This window comes from Cherax quadricarinatus, chromosome 89, assembly GCF_038502225.1.
Source record: "Cherax quadricarinatus isolate ZL_2023a chromosome 89, ASM3850222v1, whole genome shotgun sequence".
NCBI lineage: Eukaryota > Metazoa > Arthropoda > Malacostraca > Decapoda > Parastacidae > Cherax > Cherax quadricarinatus.
In genome coordinates this window covers 10,566,579-10,589,889 of record NC_091380.1, presented here as the reverse complement: position 1 = coordinate 10,589,889, position 23,311 = coordinate 10,566,579, and the positions used below count along the sequence as shown (strand labels likewise).

At 40.3% G+C, this 23,311-nt stretch overlaps 1 protein-coding gene across 3 annotated transcripts in view; it reads left to right on the top strand.

The window, feature by feature from the left end:
• The first annotated feature begins 2,409 nt into the window (after positions 1 to 2,409).
• Positions 2,410 to 23,311, top strand: part of LOC128697307 (TIP41-like protein) — a 52,834-nt gene continuing 31,932 nt past the window's right edge. For 2 of the 3 annotated variants that reach the window (XR_011394570.1, XM_070104175.1), the window contains exons 1-3: positions 2,477 to 2,498; positions 14,613 to 14,780; positions 21,964 to 22,143. Coding sequence is in view for 2 of the 3 variants with exons in the window: in XM_070104175.1 (XP_069960276.1) it covers positions 14,614 to 14,780; positions 21,964 to 22,143 (347 nt within the window). In the remaining variant the exon portion in view is untranslated. Of the gene's footprint in view, positions 2,432 to 2,476; positions 2,499 to 14,612; positions 14,781 to 21,963; positions 22,144 to 23,311 lie in introns of those variants that run through there. The other variant, XM_070104176.1, reaches the window with a different exon arrangement.

Sequence of the window (23,311 nt, the reverse complement as noted above, 5' to 3'; positions counted from 1 at the left end):
GTTTGAGCCGGACTGGTTGAGGAACCTGCGCCTGGGACGCAAGACAAGTGAAGGTAGGAGCACGCCTGAACATAAGATGGTGACCAAAGATGAGGTCCCAAAAGACGAATCTACAAAGTTTGAGCCGGACTGGTTGAGGAACCTGCGCCTGGGACGCAAGACAAGTGAAGGTAGGAGCACGCCTGAACAGTGCTTTACTTCCCTCTGTGAGCAGGAAGAACCAGACGGGGTAATCACTTCATATAATTCCGACTTCTGCGATGACCATATCCCCAACTACGAAAATTACTGTGACAACCACGTTCCCGAGGATGATCTAGGTGACAACCACGTTCCTGAGGACGATGTAGGTGACAACCACGTTCCTGAGGACGATGTAGGTGACAACCACGTTCCTGATAATGATCTAGGTGACAAACACGTTCCTGAGGACGATGTAGGTGACAACCACGTTCCTGAGGACGATGTAGGTGACAACCACGTTCCTGATAATGATCTAGGTGACAAACACGTTCCTGAGGATGTAGGTGACAACCACGTTACCGACAACGATGACCAAGGTGATTGGCATCTCGTTCGCAAGAAGAAGAAGAACTTCCCTGAGAGGCGCCATGTCACTAACAACAATGCATCTCATGATAATAACTTCCTCCACGTTGACGAAGTCGAATTATACGACGATGATTCATTTAGACGACACAGCAGATCTAGAAAAGGAAGTCATCGTTATTGCGAGGAGTGAAGAGTCTATGGCGAGGACGTGACCACCAGGCTGGTGTGAGGGCACCAAGCTGGTGTATTATTTATGACGAGGACGTGACCACCAGGCTGGTGTGAGGGCACCAAGCTGGTGTATTATTTATGACGAGGACGTGACCACCAAGCTGGTGTATTATTTATGACGAGGACGTGACCACCAGGCTGGTGTATTATTTATAACGAGGACGTGACCACCAGGCTGGTGTGAGGGCACCAAGCTGGTGTATTATTTATGACAAGGACGTGACCACCAAGCTGGTGTATTATTTATGACGAGGACGTGACCACCAGGCTGGTGTATTATTTATGACGAGGACGTGACCACCAGGCTGGTGTGAGGGCACCAAGCTGGTGTATTATTTATGACGAGGACGTGACCACCAGGCTGGTGTGAGGGCACCAAGCTGGTGTATTATTTATGACGAGGACGTGACCACCAAGCTGGTGTATTATTTATGACGAGGACGTGACCACCAGGCTGGTGTATTATTTATGACGAGGACGTGACCACCAGGCTGGTGTATTATTTATTAGCAGGACGTGACCACCAGGCTGGTGTATTATTTATGACCAGGACGTGACCACCAGGCTGGTGTATTATTTATTAGCAGGACGTGACCACCAGGCTGGTGTGTTATTTATTAGCAGGACGTGACCACCAGGCTGGTGTATTATTTATTAGCAGGACCTGACCACCAGGCTGGTGTATTATTTATGACCAGGACCTGACCAACAGGCTGATGTATTATTTATGACCAGGACGTGACCACCAGGCTGGTGTATTATTTATTAGCAGGACGTGACCACCAGGCTGGTGTATTATTTATTAGCAGGACGTGACCACCAGGCTGGTGTATTATTTATGACCAGGACGTGACCACCAGGCTGGTGTATTATTTATTAGCAGGACGTGACCACCAGGCTGGTGTATTATTTATGACCAGGACCTGACCAACAGGCTGATGTATTATTTATGACCAGGACGTGACCACCAGGCTGGTGTATTATTTATTAGCAGGACGTGACCACCAGGCTGGTGTATTATTTATTAGCAGGACGTGACCACCAGGCTGGTGTATTATTTATGACCAGGACGTGACCACCAGGCTGGTGTATTAATTATGACCAGGACGTGACCACCAGGCTGGTGTATTATTTATGACCAGGACGTGACCACCAGGCTGGTGTATTATTTATGACCAGGACGTGACCACCAGGCTGGTGTATTGTTTTTGACGCGGACGTGACCACCAGGCTGGTGGTCACGTCCATCAGTCTGGAGATGTCCTGTCTAAGGGCAATGTGTGGTGTAAATATTATGCAGAAAATTCGGAGTGTGGAAATTAGGAGAAGGTGTGGAGTTAATAAAAGTATTAGTCAGAGGGCTGAAGAGGGGTTGTTGAGGTAATTTGGTCATTTAGAGTGAATGGAACAAAGTCGAATGACATGGAGAGCGTATAAATCCGTAGGAGAAGGAAGGCGGGGTAGGGGTCGTCCTCGAAAAGGTTGGAAGGAAGGGGTAAGGGAGGGTTATCCTGTCTGGCTAACACTCCAGGGAAAAAAATCCGAACGAATCCTATCTAACGAATCCTCTGAGTGCGGTAGAGGGTTCATTACGGCTCAGCTGATGGTGACCCTTAACAACCACAACAACAACAACAACAACAACAAGGTCAGTAACACAGAATTTTTTTTTCTTATTTTCACACATACTTCACGTATTTACACAATATTTTGCAGTTAGTATTGTGTTTTATCAGTCAGGAATTAGAGAAACATTTACGACAACACAAGATAAAGTTATTTTTATTTGGGGAAATGTAAAAAATAGCTTTAAAGACGAGAGTGGGATACTAACATAGCAGGTTAATATACTGGGATACTAACATAGCAGGTTAGTATACTGGGATACTAACATAGCAGGTTAGTATACTGGGATACTAACATAGCAGGTTAGTATACTGGGATACTAACATGGCAGGTTAGTATACTGGGATACTAACATAGCAGGTTAGTATACTGGGATACTAACATAGCAGGTTAATATACTGGGATACTAACATAGCAGGTTAGTATACTGGGATACTAACATAGCAGGTTAGTATACTGGGATACTAACATGGCAGGTTAGTATACTGGGATACTAACATAGCAGGTTAGTATACTGGGATACTAACATAGCAGGTTAGTATACTGGGATACTAACATAGCAGGTTAGTATACTGGGATACTAACATAGGTTAGTATACTGGGATACTAACATAGCAGGTTAGTATACTGGGATACTAACATAGCAGGTTAGTATACTGGGATACTAACATAGCAGGTTAGTATACTGGGATACTAACATAGCAGGTTAGTATACTGGGATACTAACATAGCAGGTTAGTATACTGGGATACTAACATAGCAGGTTAGTATACTGGGATACTAACATAGCAGGTTAGTATACTGGGATACTAACATAGCAGGTTAGTATACTGGGATACTAACATAGGTTAGTATACTGGGATACTAACATAGCAGGTTAGTATACTGGGATACTAACATAGGTTAGTATACTGGGATACTAACATAGCAGGTTAGTATACTGGGATATTAACATAGCAGGTTAGTATACTGGGATACTAACATAGCAGGTTAGTATACTGGGATATTAACATAGGTTAGTATACTGGGATATTAACATAACAGGTTAGTATACTGGGATACTAACATAGCAGGTTAGTATACTGGGATACTAACATAGGTTAGTATACTGGGATACTAACATAGCAGGTTAGTATACTGGGATACTAACATAGGTTAGTATACTGGGATACTAACATAGCAGGTTAGTATACTGGGATACTAACATAGCAGGTTAGTATACTGGGATACTAACATAGCAGGTTAGTATACTGGGATACTAACATAGCAGGTTAGTATACTGGGATACTAACATAGGTTAGTATACTGGGATACTAACATAGCAGGTTAGTATACTGGGATACTAACATAGGTTAGTATACTGGGATACTAACATAGCAGGTTAGTATACTGGGATATTAACATAGCAGGTTAGTATACTGGGATACTAACATAGCAGGTTAGTATACTGGGATATTAACATAGGTTAGTATACTGGGATATTAACATAACAGGTTAGTATACTGGGATATTAACATAACAGGTTAGTATACTGGGATACTAACATAGCAGGTTAGTATACTGGGATACTAACATAGCAGGTTAGTATACTGGGATATTAACATAGCAGGTTAGTATACTGGGATACTAACATAGCAGGTTAGTATACTGGGATACTAACATAGCAGGTTAGTATACTGGGATATTAACATAGCAGGTTAGTATACTGGGATATTAACATAGCAGGTTAGTATACTGGGATACTAACCTAGCAGGTTAGTATACTGGGATATTAACATAGGTTAGTATACTGGGATATTAACATAGCAGGTTAGTATACTGGGATACTAACATAGCAGGTTAGTATACTGGGATACTAACATAGCAGGTTAGTATACTGGGATACTAACATAGGTTAGTATACTGGGATACTAACATAGCAGGTTAGTATACTGGGATACTAACATAGCAGGTTAATATACTGGGATACTAACAGCAGGTTAGTATACTGGGATACTAACATAGCAGGTTAGTATACTGGGATACTAACATAGGTTAGTATACTGGGATACTAACATAGCAGGTTAGTATACTGGGATATTAACACAGCAGGTTAGTATACTGGGATACTAACATGGAAGGTTAGTATATTGGGATACTAACATAGCAGGTTAGTATACTGGGATACTAACATGGAAGGTTAGTATACTGGGATACTAACATAGCAGGTTAGTATACTGGGATACTAACATGGAAGGTTAGTATACTGGGATACTAACATAGCAGGTTAGTATACTGGGATATTAACATAGCAGGTTACTATACTGGGATACTAACATGGAAGGTTAGTATACTGGGATACTAACATAGCAGGTTAGTATACGGGTATACTAACATAGCAGGTTAGTATACTGGGATATTAACATAGGTTACTATACTGGGATACTAACATAGCAGGTTAGTATACTGGGATACTAACATAGCAGGTTAGTATACTGGGATATTAATATAGCAGGTTACTATACTGGGATACTAACATAGCAGGTTAGTATACTGGGATACTAACATAGCAGGTTAGTATACTGGGATACTAACATGGCAGGTTAGTATACTGGGATACTAACATAGCAGGTTAGTATACTGGGATACTAACATAGGTTAGTATACTGGGATACTAACATGGCAGGTTAGTATACTGGGATACTAACATAGCAGGTTAGTATACTGGGATACTAACATAGGTTAGTATACTGGGATACTAACATAGGTTAGTATACTGGGATACTAACATAGCAGGTTAGTATACTGGGATACTAACATAGCAGGTTAGTATACTGGGATACTAACATATCAGGTTAGTATACTGGGATACTAACATGGCAGGTTAGTATACTGGGATACTACCATAGCAGGTTAGTATACTGGGATACTAACATAGGTTAGTATACTGGGATACTAACATAGCAGGTTAGTATACTGGGATACTAACATAGGTTAGTATACTGGGATACTAACATAGCAGGTTAGTATACTGGGATACTAACATAGCAGGTTAGTATACTGGGATACTAACATAGCAGGTTAGTATACTGGGATACTAACATAGCAGGTTACTATACTGGGATACTAACATAGCAGGTTAGTATACTGGGATACTAACATAGCAGGTTAGTATACTGGGATACTAACATGGCAGGTTAGTATACTGGGATACTAACATAGCAGGTTAGTATACTGGGATACTAACATAGGTTAGTATACTGGGATACTAACATAGCAGGTTAGTATACTGGGATACTAACATAGGTTAGTATACTGGGATACTAACATAGCAGGTTAGTATACTGGGATACTAACATAGCAGGTTAGTATACTGGGATACTAACATGGCAGGTTAGTATACTGGGATACTAACATGGCAGGTTGGTATACTGGGATACTAACATGGAAGGTTAGTATACTGGGATACTAACATAGCAGGCTAGTATACTGGGATACTAACGTGGCAGGTTAGTATACTGGGATACTAGCATGGCAGGTTAGTATACTGGGATACTAACATGGCAGGTTAGTATACTGGGATACTGACATAGCAGGTTAGTATACTGGGATACTAACATAGGTTAGTGTACTGGGATACTAACATAGCAGGTTAGTATACTGGGATACTAACATAGCAGGTTAGTATACTGGGATACTAACATAGCAGGTTAGTATACTGGGATACTAACATAGCAGGTTAGTATACTGGGATACTAACATAGCAGGTTAGTATACTGGGATATTAACATAGGTTAGTATACTGGGATACTAACATAGCAGGTTAGTATACTGGGATATTAACATAGCAGGTTAGTATACTGGGATACTAACATAGCAGGTTAGTATACTGGGATACTAACTTGGAAGGTTAGTATACTTGCATACTAACATAGCAGGTTAGTATACTGGGATACTAACATAGCAGGTTAGTATACTGGGTTACTAACATGACAGGTTAGTATACTGGGATACTATCATGGCAGGTTAGTATACTGGGATACTAACATAGCAGGTTAGTATACTGGGATACTAACATAGCAGGTTAGTATACTGGGATACTAACATAGCAGGTTAGTATACTGTGATACTAACATGGTTAGTATCCCATGTTAGTATACTGGGATACTAACTTGGAAGGTTAGTATACTGGGATACTAACATGGAAGGTTAGTATACTGGGATACTAACATGGCAGGTTAGTATACTGGGATACTAACATGGCAGGTTAGTATACTGGGATTCTAACATGACAGGTTAGTATACTGGGATACTAACATGACAGGTTAGTATACTGGGATACTAACATGGAAGGTTAGTATACTGGGATACTAACATGGCTGATTAGTATACTGGGTTATTAACATGGCTGGTTAGTATACTGGGATATTAACATGGCTGTTTAGTATACTGGGATACTAACATAGCAGGTTAGTATACTGGGATATTAACATGGCTGGTTAGTATACTGGGATACTAACATGGCTGGTTAGTATACTGGGATACTAACATGGCTGGTTAATATACTGGGATACTAACATGGCTGGTTAATATACTGGGATACTAACATGACAGCTTAGTATACTGGGATATTAACATGGCTGGTTAGTATACTGGGATACTAACATGGCCTGTTAGTATACTGGGATACTAACAAGACAGGTTAGTATACTGGGATATTAACATGGCTGGTTAGCATACTGGGATACTAACATGGCTGGTTAGTATACTAGGATACTAACATGGCTGGTTAGTATACTAGGATACTAACATGGCTGGTTAGTATACTGAGATACTAACATGACAGGTTGGTATACTGGGATATTAACATGGCTGGTTAATATACTGGGATACTAACATGGCTGGTTAGTATACTGGGATATTAACATGGCTGGTTAGTATACTGGGATACTAACATGGCCGGTTAGTATACTGGGATACTAAGCAGGATACTATTTTTTTTTATTATCACACTGGCCGATTCCCACCAAGGCAGGGTGGCCCGAAAAAGAAAAACTTTCACCATCATTCACTCCATCACTGTCTTGCCAGAAGGGTGCTTTACACTACAGTTTTTAAACTGCAACATTAACACCCCTCCTTCAGAGTGCAGGCACTGTACTTCCCATCTCCAGGACTCAAGTCCGGCCTGCCGGTTTCCCTGAACCTCTTCATAAATGTTACTTTGCTCACACTCCAACAGCACGTCAAGTATTAAAAACCATTTGTCTCCATTCACTCCTATCAAACACGCTCACACATGCCTGCTGGAAGTCCAAGCCCCTCGCACACAAAACCTCCTTTACCCCCTCCCTCCAACCTTTCCTAGGCCGACCCCTACCCCGCCTTCCTTCCACTACAGACTGATACACTCTTGAAGTTATTCTGTTTCGCTCCATTCTCTCCACATGTCCGAACCACCTCAACAACCCTTCCTCAGCCCTCTGGACAACAGTTTTGGTAATCCCGCACCTCCTCCTAACTTCCAAACTACGAATTCTCTGCATTATATTCACACCACACATTGCTCTCAGACATGACATCTCCACTGCCTCCAGCCTTCTCCTCGCTGCAACATTCATCACCCATGCTTCACACCCATATAAGAGCGTTGGTAAAACTATACTCTCATACATTCCCCTCTTTGCCTCCAAGGACAAAGTTCTTTGTCTCCACAGACTCCTAAGTGCACCACTCACCCTTTTCCCCTCATCAGTTCTATGATTCACCTCATCTTTCATAGACCCATCCGCTGACACGTCCACTCCCAAATATCTGAATACATTCACCTCCTCCATACTCTCTCCCTCCAATCTGATATCCAATCTTTCATCACCTAATCTTTTTGTTATCCTCATAACCTTACTCTTTCCTGTATTCACTTTCAATTTTCTTCTTTTGCACACCCTACCAAATTCATCCACCAATCTCTGCAACTTCTCTTCAGAATCTCCCAAGAGCACAGTGTCATCAGCAAAGAGCAACTGTGACAACTCCCACTTTATGTGTGATTCTTTATCTTTTAACTCCACGCCTCTTGCCAAGACCCTCGCATTTACTTCTCTTACAACCCCATCTATAAATATATTAAACAACCACGGTGACATCACACATCCTTGTCTAAGGCCTACTTTTACTTGGAAATAATTTCCCTCTTTCCTACATACTCTAACTTGAGCCTCACTATCCTCGTAAAAACTCTTCACTGCTTTCAGTAACCATTCCTCGTACACCATACACCTGCAACATCTGCCACATTGCCCCCCTATCCACCCTGTCATACGCCTTTTCCAAATCCATAAATGCCACAAAGACCTCTTTAGCCTTATCTAAATACTGTTCACTTATATGTTTCACTGTAAACACCTGGTCCACACACCCCCTACCTTTCCTAAAGCCTCCTTGTTCATCTGCTATCCTATTCTCTGTCTTACTCTTAATTCTTTCAATAATAACTCTACCATACACTTTGCCAGGTATACTCAACAGACTTATCCCCCTATAATTTTTGCACTCTCTTTTATCCCCTTTGCCTTTATACAAAGGAACTATGCATGCTCTCTGCCAATCCCTAGGTACCTTACCCTCTTCCATACATTTATTAAATAATTGCACCAACCACTCCAAAACTATATCCCCACCTGCTTTTAACATTTCTATCTTTATCCCATCAATCCCGGCTGCCTTACCCCCTTTCATTTTACCTACTGCCTCACGAACTTCCCCCACACTCACAACTGGCTCTTCCTCACTCCTACAAGATGTTGTTCCTCCTTGCCCTATACACGAAATCACAGCTTCCCTATCTTCATCAACATTTAACAATTCCTCAAAATATTCCCTCCATCTTCCCAATACAGTGGACCCCCGCATAACGATGGCATCACATAGCGATTATTTCGCATACCGCTTACTTTAATCGCAAAATTTTTGCCGCGCATACCGATTAAAAACCCGCTCACCGATTTTCGTCCGAGACGCGTCCAATGTGTGCCCTCAGCCAGCCTCACATGTGCCGCCCGTGCCATTGTTTACCAGCCAGCCTCCGCGGTAACATCCAAGCATACACTCGGAATATTTTGTATTATTACAGTGTTTTCGGTGCTGTTTCTGGAAAATAAGTGACCATGGGCCCCAAGAAAGCTTCTAGTGCCAACCGTACACCAATAAGGGTGAGAATTCCCATTGAAATGAAGAAAGAGATCATTGATAAGTATGAAAGTGGAGTGCGTATCGCCGACCTAGTCAAGTTGTACAAGAAACCCCAATCAACCATCGCTACTATTGTGGGCACCAGAAAGACAATCAAGGAAGCTGTTCTTGCCAAAGGTTTAACTGTGTTTTCGAAACAAAGATCGCAAGTGATGGAAGATGTTGAGAGACTCTTATTGGTGTGGATAAATGAAAAACAGCTAGCAGGAGATAGCGTCTCTCAAGCGATCATATGTGAAAAGGCTAGGAAGTTGCATGAGGATTTAATTAAAAAAATGCCTGCAACTAGTGATGATGTGAGTGAATTTAAGGCCAGCAAAGGTTGGTTTGAGAGATTTAAGAAGCGTAGTGGCATCCATAGTGTGATAAGGCATGGTGAGGCTGCCAGTTCGGACCACAAAGCGGCTGAAAAATATGTGCAGGAATTCAAGGAGTACATAGAAACTGAAGGACTGAAACCTGAACAAGTGTTTAATTGTGATGAAACAGGCCTGTTCTGGAAGAAAATGCCAAGCAGGACCTACATTACTCAGGAGGAAAAGGCACTCCCAGGACATAAGCCTATGAAAGACAGGCTTACTTTGTTGATGTGTTCCAATGCTACTGGTGATTGCAAAGTGAAGCCTTTATTAGTGTATCACTCTGAAACTCCCAGACCGTTCAGGCAAAAGAATGTCCTCAAGGAGAATTTGTGTGTGCTGTGGAGGGCAAACAGTAAGGCATGGGTCACTAGGGACTTTTTCTATAACTGGTTACACCATGCATTTGCCCCCAATGTGAAAGATTACCTAACTGAAAAGAAATTAGACCTTAAGTGCCTCCTGGTGTTAGACAATGCCCCTGGTCATCCTACAGACGTGGCAGAGCGACTTTATGGGGACATGAGCTTCATTAAGGTGAAGTTTTTGCCTCCTAATACCACTCCTCTCCTGCAGCCCATGGACCAGCAGGTTATTGCAAACTTCAAGAAACTGTACACAAAAGCTCTGTTTGAAAGGTGCTTTGTAATGACCTCAGAAACTCAACTGACTCTAAGAGAGTTTTGGAGAGATCACTTTAATATCCTCAATTGTGTAAACCTTATAGGTAAGGCTTGGGAGGAAGTGACTAAGAGGACCTTGAACTCTGCTTGGAAGAAACTGTGGCCAGAATGTGTAGACAAAAGGGATTTTGAAGGGTTTGAGGCTAACCCTGAGAGGATTATGCCAGTTGAGGAATCCATTGTGGCATTGGGAAAGTCCTTGGGGTTGGAGGTTAGTGGGGAGGATGTGGAAGAGTTGGTGGAGGAGGACAATGAAGAACTAACCACTGATGAGCTGATAGATCAACTTCAAGAGCAAGAGGCCAGACCTGGGGAAACTGGTTCAGAGGAGGGGAGAGAGAAATTGAAGAAGTTGCCTACTACAAAGATAAAGGAAATCTGTGCAAAGTGGCTTGAAGTGCAAACCTTCATGGATGAAAATCACCCTCACACAGCTATTGCAAGCCGTGTTGGCAACCTGTACACTGACAATGTTGTGAAACACTTTAGGGAAGTCATAAAGGAACGAGAGGTACAGGCCACTATGGACAGATATCTTGTGCGAAAGAAGTCCAGTGACTCTGAAGCTGGCCCTAGTGGCATTAAAAGAAGAAGGGAAGTAACCCCAGAAAAAGACTTGCTACCTCAAGTCCTAATGGAAGGGGATTCCCCTTCTAAACAGTAAGAAGATAATGCTCTCCCCTCCTCCCATCCCATCAATCATCACCAGATCTTCAATAAAAGTAAGTGTCATGTAAGTGTGCATGCCTTTTTCAGTTTGTGTGTATTAAAATTAACATTTCATGTGGTAAAAAAAATTTTTTTTCATACTTTTGGGTGTCTTGCACGGATTAATTTTATTTCCATTATTTCTTATGGGGAAAATTCATTCACATAACGATTATTTCGCATAACAATTACCCCTCTTGCACGGATTAAAATCGTTAACCGGGGGTCCACTGTACCTCTAACTCTCCATTTAATAACTCTCCTCTCCTATTTTTAACTGACAAATCCATTTGTTCTCTAGGCTTTCTTAACTTGTTAATCTCACTCCAAAACTTTTTCTTATTTTCAACAAAATTTGTTGATAACATCTCACCCACTCTCTCATTTGCTCTCTTTTTACATTGCTTCACCACTCTCTTAACCTCTCTCTTTTTCTCCATATACTCTTCCCTCCTTGCATCACTTCTACTTTGTAAAAACTTCTCATATGCTAACTTTTTCTCCCTTACTACTCTCTTCACATCATCATTCCACCAATCGCTCCTCTTCCCTCCCGCACCCACTTTCCTGTAACCACAAACTTCTGCTGAACACTCTAACACTACATTTTTAAACCTACCCCATTCCTCTTCGACCCCATTGCCTATGCTCTCATTAGCCCATCTATCCTCCAATAGCTGCTTATATCTTACCCTAACTGCCTCCTCTTTTAGTTTATAAACCTTCACCTCTCTCTTCCCTGATGCTTCTATTCTCCTTGTATCCCATCTACCTTTTACTCTCAGTATAGCTATAACTAAAAAGTGATCTGATATATCTGTGGCCCCTCTATAAACATGTACATCCTGAAGTCTACTCAACAGTCTTTTATCTACCAATACATAATCCAACAAACTACTGTCATTTCGCCCTACATCATATCTTGTATACTTATTTATCCTCTTTTTCTTAAAATATGTATTACCTATAACTAAACCCCTTTCTATACAAAGTTCAATCAAAGGGCTCCCATTATCATTTACACCTGGCACCCCAAACTTACCTACCACACCCTCTCTAAAAGTTTCTCCTACTTTAGCATTCAGGTCCCCTACCACAATTACTCTCTCACTTGGTTCAAAGGCTCCTATACATTCACTTAACATCTCCCAAAATCTCTCTCTCTCCTCTGCATTCCTCTCTTCTCCAGGTGCATACACGCTTATTATGACCCACTTCTCGCATCCAACCTTTACTTTAATCCACATAATTCTTGAATTTACACATTCATATTCTCTTTTCTCCTTCCATAACTGATCATTCAACATTACTGCTACCCCTTCCTTCGCTCTAACTCTCTCCGATAGTCCAGATTTAATCCCATTTATTTCCCCCCACCGAAACTCCCCTACCCCCTTCAGCTTTGTTTTGCTTAGGGCCAGGACATCCAACTTCTTTTCATTCATAACATCAGCAATCATCTGTTTCTTGTCATCCGCACTACATCCATGCACATTTAAGCATCCCAGTTTTATAAAGTTTTTCTTCTTCTCTTTTTTAGTAAATGTCTACAGGAGAAGGGGTTACTAGCCCATTGCTCCCGGCATTTTAGTCGTCTCATACGACACGCATGGCTTACGGAGAAAGATTCTTTTCCACTTCCCCATGGACAATAGAAGAAATAAAGAGGAACAAGAGCTATTTAGAAAAAGGAGAAAAACCTAGATGTATGTATATACAGTGGACCCCCGGTTAACGAACTTTTTTCATTCCAGTAGTATGTTCAGGTGCCAGTACTGACCGAATTTTTTCCCATAAGGAATATTGTGAAGTAGATTAGTCTATTTCAGACCCCCAAACATACACGTACAAACGCACTTACATAAATACACTTACATAATTGGTCGCATTTGGAGGTGATCGTTAAGCGGGGGTCCACTGTATATATGCATGTGCGTGTCTGTGAAGTGTGACCAAAGTGTAAGTAGGAGTAGCAAGATATCCCTGTTATCTAGCGTGTTTATGAGACAGAAAAGGATACTACTGTTTGTCATTTACATACATAAGCGGGGGCGTTGACCCCCGAAACCCTCTTCAGGTATACCAACGGTAAAGATTAATTGATAAATTACGCACAGTGACTCAAGAATTATCTCCGATCGGAATCACTTGACAACTTCTGCTTCCACCGTCACTGTTATTATGCTTTGGTGCCAGTATTAACAAAATTATAAGAGATAACAGGAAATAAGCGATGAGAGGAAATAAGAGATGAGAGGAAATAAAAGATGAGAGGAAATAAGAGATGAGAAGAAATAAGAGATGAGAGGAAATAAGAGATGAGAGGAAATAAGAGATGAGAGGAAATAAGAGATGAGAAGAAATAAGAGATGAGAGGAAATAAGAGATGAGAGGAAATAAGAGATGAGAGGAAATAAGAGATGAGAGGAAATAAGAGATGAGAGGAAATAAGAGATGAGAGGAAATAAGAGATGAGAGGAAATAAGAGATGAGAAGAAATAAGAGATGAGAGGAAATAAGAGATGAGAGGAAATAAGAGATGAGAGGAAATAAGAGATTAAGAGATGAGAGGAAATAAGAGATGAGAGGAAATAAGAGATGAGAGGAAATAAGAGATTAAGAGATAAGAGGAAATAAGAGATGAGTGGAAAAAAGAGAAGAGAAGAAATAAGAGATGAGTGGAAATAAGAGATGAGAGGAAATAAGAACAAGAACTAGTAAGACAATAGAAGAAAACCCAGAGGGGTGTGTATGTATGTTTGTACATGTATGTACTCATCTATTTATGGTTGCAGGGGTCGAGATTCAGCTCCTGGCCCTGCCTCTTCACTGGCTGCTACTAGGTTCTCTCTCAACTTGCTCCATGAAGTTTGTCATACCTCTTCTTAGAACTATGTATGGTTCCTGACTCCACTACGTCACTTCCCAGACTATTGCACTTCCTGACAACTCTGTGACTGAAGAAATATTTCCTAACATCCCTGTGATTCATCTGAGTCTTCAACTTGCAACTGTGACACCTTGTTGCTGTGTCACATTTCTGGAACATCCTGTCTCTGTCCACCTTATCTATTCCTTGCAATATTTTGTATGTCATTGTCATGTCTCCCCTAAGTGTAAGTAGAAGTAGCAAGACGTACCTGAAACCTTGCATGTTTATGAGACAGGAAAGAGACGCCAGCAATCCTTTTTTTTTTTCATAATATCTTTATCTTGGTTTCAGGATGTCCGATCCAGCCGAACTTAAATTTCCTCCGCCTCAGTGCGAAGTGTTTGTTTTTGGGGATTGGACCCTGAAGGTGACGAAGAGTCATATAATGGGATCACAGTGTGAGTTACCGTCACTGTGCACGGAGGACACGGAAGTGGACAAGCTGTGTAATTTGTGCCGGTAAGACTCCGCACTTCTGTAGTTTGCCTCAGTTTGCGTCAGTACTTGTGTAACCTTAGTAGGTAAGTGTCAGCACGTGCGTAAGATGCTCCTTAATTTGTGCAGTACAGTCAATTTTCATTTATAGTTCAGTATTAATAACAAAAACGGCACAATACCGTGACTGGAACGATACACAAATAACCCGCACATAAAAGAGAGAAGCTTACGACGACATTTCGGTCCGACTTGGACCATTTACAAAGTCACGGGTTATTTGTGCATAGTTCAGTATTTCTTGCATAGTGTAAATTTCCTTAGGATAACCCCCAAAAAAATCAGTCAAAGTGACTTATTTCCATTGGGATTTTGAGAAGAGAAAGGTAGCTCCAATTTCTTGGACCAGAAACCCTTCACCAGCATTCTAGGTAAGTCATTCAAGGCTAAGGAGAAATTACACTTGAAAAAGCACCGCCTGCTCACAGACCGAGCCGCAGGGGCATGTATCCCTGAAAGTCTCTCCAGGTATTTCCAAGTATAATTGAATAACATGTACACTATGAAGACCCTTTCACACAGCATTCAGTTTTAGATGCTCTTTTTCAATCACATTTTCAAAAATATAATAATAATAATAATTTTATTTCAGCATGATACAATGTTTGTACAAAGGTGAGTGACATTTGGGTGTACATGCAGAAAGCCTCTATATATGCACAGCATTACAGGCAAACATGGCACCTGTACAGTGGGGCATATTATAACAAACACGAATATTTGCATAAACAGTTTTCCCAATAAAATTGAAAATATTAAAACGTTGAAAAAGATCCTATGGAGGAACCGCCTGTAGGACAGCCACCGACAAGGACTAAGAAGGAGGACTTCACTCCTTCCACCTCTTCTCAGTAATTCTCTCCTCTGCCTCCTGTCATGCATCATCACAAACACTAAGCTAGGATAAACTATTGTATTTTTTATACCAATTTATTATTTTTTATTACAAGTATTACTGATATTCTTTCAGGAGTTTAAATGCACATTTATGCACTTTTTTGCAGTTTTATATTATATTTTTCATTGTTAAGTTTTTGTACAGTCGTACCTTGACTTACGAGTGCCCCAACTTACGAGTTTTCGAGTTACGAGCCGTTGCTCGGTCAGTTTTTTGCTTTGAGTTGCAAGCCAAAATCCGAGCTATGAGTGAGCTTCAGATATGCCGCCACTAATTGGTGGCATATTGGTGTATCTGAAGTCAAATCTAACTCTGTACCCAGAGGAATGTCAGGTACTTCGTCCCATCCCACATGCTCTTCCAAGACATAACTGGAAGGATAATACGGTGGACCCTCAACTAACGATATTATTTCATTTCAGACGTCTGTTCGGGTGCTGTTACCGACCGAATTTATTCCCATAAGGAATATTGTGAAATAGATTAGTCTGTTTCAGACCCCCAAAAATTCACGTACAAAAGCACTTACAAAAATACACTTACATAACTGGTCGAGTTGGGAGCTGATCGTTAGTCGAGGGTCCACTGTACTCCCACACTAATCCCAGATTGTAGTGAGGCACCTCGTCCCTTGTTTGGTTCTCGTATAAACTGGGGGAAGAGGTAACCTCCATTTCAACATAGAGTTTTTCCGGAAACATTAAGGTGGGTCGAGTACTGGTAGTTGTGGGTGGAGTAGTGATGGTGGTGGGTGGAGTAGTGATGGTGGTGGGTGGAGTAGTCATGGTGGTCGGTGGAGTAGTGATAGTGGTGGGTGGAGTACTGATAGTGGTGGGTGGCGTAGTCATGGTGGTCGGTGGAGTACGGATAGTGGTGGGCGGAGTACTGATAGTGGGGGTGGAGTACTGATACTGGTGGGAGGAGTAGTGATGGTGGTGGGTGGAGTAATGATGGTGGTGGATGGAGTAGTGATAATGGTGGGTGGAGTTGTGAGGGTGGTGGGTGTAGAAGAGATGGTGGTGGATGGAGTAGTGAAGGTTGTGGGTGGAATAGAGATGGTGGTGGGTGGAGAAGTGAGGGTGGTGGATGGAGTAGTGATAATGGTGGGAGGAGTAGATATGGTGGTGGGTATAGTGAGGGTGGTGGGTGTAGTAGAGATAGTGGTGGGTGTAGTAGAGATAGTGGTGGGCAGAGCAGTGAAGGTGGTGGGTGGAGTATACAGTATTTCTTATTTATAAATACATTTTTTCTTATTTAACCCTTTGAGGGTTTTGGTCGTACTAGTACGTCTTACGTGTAGGGGTTTTTGACGTACTAGTACTCATAAATTCTAGCGGCCTCAAATCTAGTGGGAGAAAGCTGGTAGGCCTTCATATGAAAGAATGGGTCTATGTGGTCAGTGTGCACAGTCTAAAAAAAATCCTGCAGCACACAGTGCATAATGAGAAAAAAAAAACTTTGACCATTTTTTTTTAATAAATCAGCGACTTTGCAGTGTATTTTCGTATGGTATTTATTGTTGTATTCTAGTTTTCTTGGTCTCATTTTATAGAATGGAAGACATATTACAGAAATTGAGATGATTTTGACTGGTTTTACAATGAAAGGTGCCTTGAAATTGAGCTCAAAGTAGCAGAAATGTTCGATTTTTACCAAACTTCAAAAGTAAACAAATCGTGCCAAGCGTGCAATACACGTCAACTGGTGAGTCTAATATTCTTTCACAAGTGCACCAATAATATTTATACCATTTTTTACACTAATGCAGTAGTCTGCATAACAGTAAATCTTATATTTTTTGTGAAAATAAAAATTCAAAGTGGAAAGCAAAAGAATATAAGAGGGGTCTTGAGACGTGACTAATGACTAGAGGAAATGTCATTTTAGTGCCAGGAATGTCTTTCTTGTTTATTCTGGACCCTATTCGGAAATTGGCATCTTTTGAAATTTGTGTGAAATTGGCAAAATTGCTAAATTCTGACCACTGTACTGGATAGTTGAGTTTCATAAATGGGTGGTTTCTTGCACCCATTCAATAGAAAAAATGGAGTTCTAGCGAAATATTCATGTTTTTTGTCGACTAGTACAGTGAAATTGGCCGAAAATGGGGCTCAAAGTGGGCAAAATCGCCGATACGTAAACATCGCCGAGACCGCTAACTTTGCGAGAGCATAATTCCGTAAGTTTTCTATCAAATTTCAAACTTTTGGTGTCTTTATGATCGGGAAAAGATTCTCTATCTTTTCATAAGAGAAAATAATTTTTTTTTTTTTTAAATTTGGCCGACCCTGAGAACGAGTTTCGGAGAGGGCCTGTCGACCCTCAAAGGGTTAAAAGCCCATAAGAAATTGGGGTGGTTTTTTTGGGGCTGGAACGAATTAATGGCATTTCAATTAATTTCATTTAGGAAAGTTGTTTTGATATACGAGCAAATTGAGTTACGAGCTTGGTCATGGAACAAATTAAACTCGTAAGTCAAGGTACCACTGTATTTGGGAACCTGGGACAGATTACCCCTTTAATGAATGAATGCTGTAATGAATGAATGCTGTAATGAATGAACGCTATAATAAACGAACGCTATAATGAATGCTATAATGAACAAACGACATAATAAATTAAGACTATAATGAATGAATGCTATAATGAACGAGCACTATAATGAACGAACGCTATAATGAACAAACAATATAATGAACAAACGCAATAATGAACAAATTCTTTAACAAATGAATGCTATAACGAACGTTGTAATGAACAAACACTATAATGAACAAATGCTATAAGACTGAATGCTATAATGAACTCTATAACAAATGAGGTTCTAGAACCAATTAGATTCATTATAGCATATGGCACTGCACTAATTCGATCAGGTCATTAACACGTATTATCCGTTCACCGAGCACTAAGTAGATAAAACTAAAATTAAGATATTTTTTATTAAAAATGCATTAGTTATGAGTGAAGGGTTCTAATTTTATGAATTTTAATAAACTTTTCAGTTCGTTTAAAAAAATTAGAAGTCGAAGACAAAGATTGATTGTCTACATGTACAAGCAAATGTCCCCCATAACTGTACAAACATCATGTGGAAATATCTTCGATTTTGACTTTTTGACTGACTTTTTTGACTGCCTTTTTGACTTTGACTTATTTTTACTAACTTTTTGATTTTGACTGATTTTTTTGACTGACTTTTTGACTTTGACTTATTTTTACTAACTTTTTGATTTTGACTTTTTTACTGATTTTTTTTTATTTGACTTTTTACTGACATTTTGCCTTTGACTTTTTAACTTTGAATTTTTAACTTAAAATGTTAACCACAAGAGTCGTCCACCTTGACTACCTGACATCAGTATTAACATTAAATATGATTGTAATCAACTAAACCAATTGTCTAGTTATAAGTAGTTACTACGTACTATCATCTTGTCTAGTTATAAGCAGTTACTACGTACTATCATCTTGTCTAGTTATAAGTAGTTACTATGTACTATTATCTTGTCTAGTTATAAGCAGTTACTACGTACTATCATCTTGTCTAGTTATAAGTAGTTACTACGTACTATCATCTTGTCTAGTTATAAGTAGTTACTACGTACTATCATCTTGTCTAGTTATAAGTAGTTACTACGTACTATCATCTTGTCTAGTTATAAGTAGTTACTACGTACTATCATCTTGTCTAGTTATAAGTAGTTACTACGTACTATCATCTTGTCTAGTTATAAGTAGTTACTACGTACTATCATCTTGTCTAGTTATAAGTAGTTACTACGTACTATCATCTTGTCTAGTTATAAGTAGTTACTACGTACTATCATCTTGTCTAGTTATAAGTAGTTACTACGTACTATCATCTTGTCTAGTTATAAGTAGTTACTACGTACTATCATCTTGTCTAGTTATAAGTAGTTACTACGTACTATCATCTTGTCTAGTTATAAGTAGTTAATATGTACTATCATCTTGTCTAGTTATAAGTAGTTACTATGTACTATTATCTTGTCTAGTTATAAGCAGTTACTACGTACTATCATCTTGTCTAGTTATAAGTAGTTACTACGTACTATCATCTTGTCTAGTTATAAGTAGTTACTACGTACTATCATCTTGTCTAGTTATAAGTAGTTACTATGTACTATCATCTTGTCTAGTTATAAGTAGTTAATATGTACTATTATCTTGTCTAGTTATAAGTAGTTACTACGTACTATCATCTTGTCTAGTTATAAGTAGTTACTATGTACTATCATCTTGTCTAGTTATAAGTAGTTAATATGTACTATTATCTTGTCTAGTTATAAGTAGTTACTACGTACTATCATCTTGTCTAGTTATAAGTAGTTACTACGTACTATCAACTTGTCTAGTTATAAGTAGTTACTACGTACTATCAACTTGTCTAGTTATAAGTAGTTACTATGTTTTAGGATTGGTCTGCCTGAAATGCCCCGGTATGATAGTGGTTTTCTTTCTACTTAGTAAACCAAAATTGTAATTACGTATTGTAACCTTTACTTATACCCAGGTTCTTGTTTCTATGTATATGTTGGTGTGTGCAGGTGTGTATTTTGTGCTGTGTGTGTGTGCAGGTATGTGTATTGTGCTGGTGTGTGCAGGTGTGTATTTTGTGCTGTGTGTGTGTGCAGGTATGTGTATTGTGCTGGTGTGTGCAGGTGTGTATTTTGTGCTGTGTGTGTGTGCAGGTGTGTATTTTGTGCTATGTGTGTGTGTGCAGGTATGTGTATTGTGCTGGTGTGTGCAGGTGTGTATTTTGTGCTATGTGTGTGTGCAGGTATGTGTATTGTGCTGGTGTGTGCAGGTGTGTATTTTGTGCTGTGTGTGTGTGCAGGTGTGTATTTTGTGCTATGTGTGTGTGTGCAGGTATGTGTATTGTGCTGGTGTGTGCAGGTGTGTATTTTGTGCTATGTGTGTGTGCAGGTATGTGTATTGTGCTGGTGTGTGCAGGTGTGTATTTTGTGCTATGTGTGTGTGCAGGTGTGTGTATTGTGCTGGTGTGTGCAGGTGTGTATATCATGCTGGTGTGTGCAGGTGTGTATATCATGCTGGTGTGTACAGGTGTGTATATTGTGCTAGTATGTGCAGGTGTGTATTTTGTGCTATGTGTGTGTGCAGGTATGTGTATTGTGCTGGTGTGTGCAGGTGTGTATGTCATGCTGGTGTGTGCAGGTGTGTATATCATGCTGGTGTGTGCAGGTGTGTATGTCATGCTGGTGTGTGCAGGTGTGTATATCATGCTGGTGTGTGCAGGTGTGTATATCATGCTGGTGTGTGCAGATGTATATATCATGCTGGTGTGTGCAGGTGTGTATATCATGCTGGTGTGTGCAGGGGTGTATATCATGCTGGTGTGTGCAGGTGTGTATGTCATGCTGGTGTGTGCAGGTGTGTATATCATGCTGGTGTGTGCAGATGTATATATCATGCTGGTGTGTGCAGGTGTGTATGTCATGCTGGTGTGTGCAGGGGTGTATATCATGCTGGTGTGTGCAGGTGTGTATGTCATGCTGGTGTGTGCAGGTGTGTATGTCATGCTGGTGTGTGCAGGTGTGTATATCATGCTGGTGTGTGCAGGTGTGTATGTCATGCTGGTGTGTGCAGGTGTGTATGTCATGCTGGTGTGTGCAGGTGTGTATATCATGCTGGTGTGTGCAGGTGTGTATATCATGCTGGTGTGTGCAGGTGTGTATATCATGCTGGTGTGTGCAGGTGTGTATATCATGCTGGTGTGTGCAGGTGTGTATATCATGCTGGTGTGTGCAGGTGTGTATGTCATGCTGGTGTGTGCAGGTGTGTATATTATGCTGGTGTGTGCAGGTGTGTATGTCATGCTGGTGTGTGCAGGTGTGTATGTCATGCTGGTGTCTGCAGGTGTGTATATCATGCTGGTGTGTGCAGGTGTGTATATCATGCTGGTGTGTGCAGGTGTGTATGTCATGCTGGTGTGTGCAGGCGTGTATATCATGCTGGTGTGTGCAGGTGTGTATATCATGCTGGTGTGTGCAGGTGTGTATGTCATGCTGGTGTGTGCAGGTGTGTATGTCATGCTGGTGTGTGCAGGTGTATTGTCTCGTATCTTTAAGTTCATAATCTAATGGACCATTTTTAATAGTATTAAGGTTCTGTATAGAACTTAATTTTTTATAATTTAGAGGAGTTCCCATTAACTCATCTCCTTGTGACTTCAACCGGTTTAATTGCATCTGGTTTACCCTCCAGATACGAGAGATTATTAACCCTTCCATCTCTGCCGGATATGGTGTTCGCCAACAATTCTCTCCGGATTGAACACAAGTGTGGGGGCAGCATCACGTTCAGTGCCCTCGATGCTCTCCGGTGCGTCAACGACCGAGAGGACACATTGCAAGTGGCTCATGCACAGGTCTGGAAAGAGGCTAGGTAAGGATACACTAGGCAAATAACCTGCACATATGAGAAAAAACTAATAACCTCTTCGAAAGTTTCTTTCTCGTATGTGTTTTTCTTGTATATTATTCCAGTTATACACAATATACAAATACCCTGAGGCCTGGTCACAGACCAGGCCGCGGGGGCATTGACCCCCGGAACTCTCTCCAGGTAATAGGAGAGAAAAGCTTATTGTGACATTTTTGGTCCAAGTTGGGCATTTACAAGTCACACTAACACATGAAGGTGAGGGAGCCAGTATGTATTGGAGAAGGGTATTGTGCCTTTTATTCTTCTCTAGGTAAGGAGTTATGATGTAGTATCTTTGTGAAGGATTTATCAGATAACTAAATAAAAAAAATTACAGTGGACCCCCGCTTAACGATCAGCTCCCAATGCGACCAATTATGTAAGTGTATTTATGTAAGTGCGTTTGTACGTGTATGTTTGGGGGTCTGAAATGGACTAATCTACTTCACAATATTTCTTATGGGAACAAATTCAGTCAGTACTGGCACCTGAACATACTTCTGGAATGAAAAAATATCGTTAACCGGGGGTCCACTGTATTTGCTTTATTCTGTCTTAGTTTTTGTTGAGAATTCATTTTATTATAATCCGATATATCATTATTGTTTCAGTTCCCATGTTTCAAAAGTGAGGAATAACTTTCTTGAAAATTCAAAATTTGTATTTGTATGTAAAGTTTACAGTGTGAGGTTTATATATTACAAAATATAAAGTACAAAGAAAGCCACTAGCATACCTAGGCATGTCGGGCAGACTAATCCTAATTCTTACTCTATATTTATTTATTTATTTATTTATTTATTTAATAATTTGAACGTACATACAGAGGTACATAAAAAATACAGGTAAGAGCAGCATGCCAAAGCCACTTATATACATAGCATTACGGGCTGGCTTAAAATTAACTTAAGATTAACTAAGCAATGATGAAATCAGTGATAATACATTATTGTAAACAGATAACTATAAAGCACAAATGAGTATTACAAAGACAGGTCATATGGTTGCATGCATTGCTGTACATTCAGTCGAATGAAGGATTCTGTTAGGTAGTGCATTTAAAAAAATAATAAAGTTAGATTGGGTTTTAGGTTTAACATTTATGTGATATAATTGTGAGAAACATTTA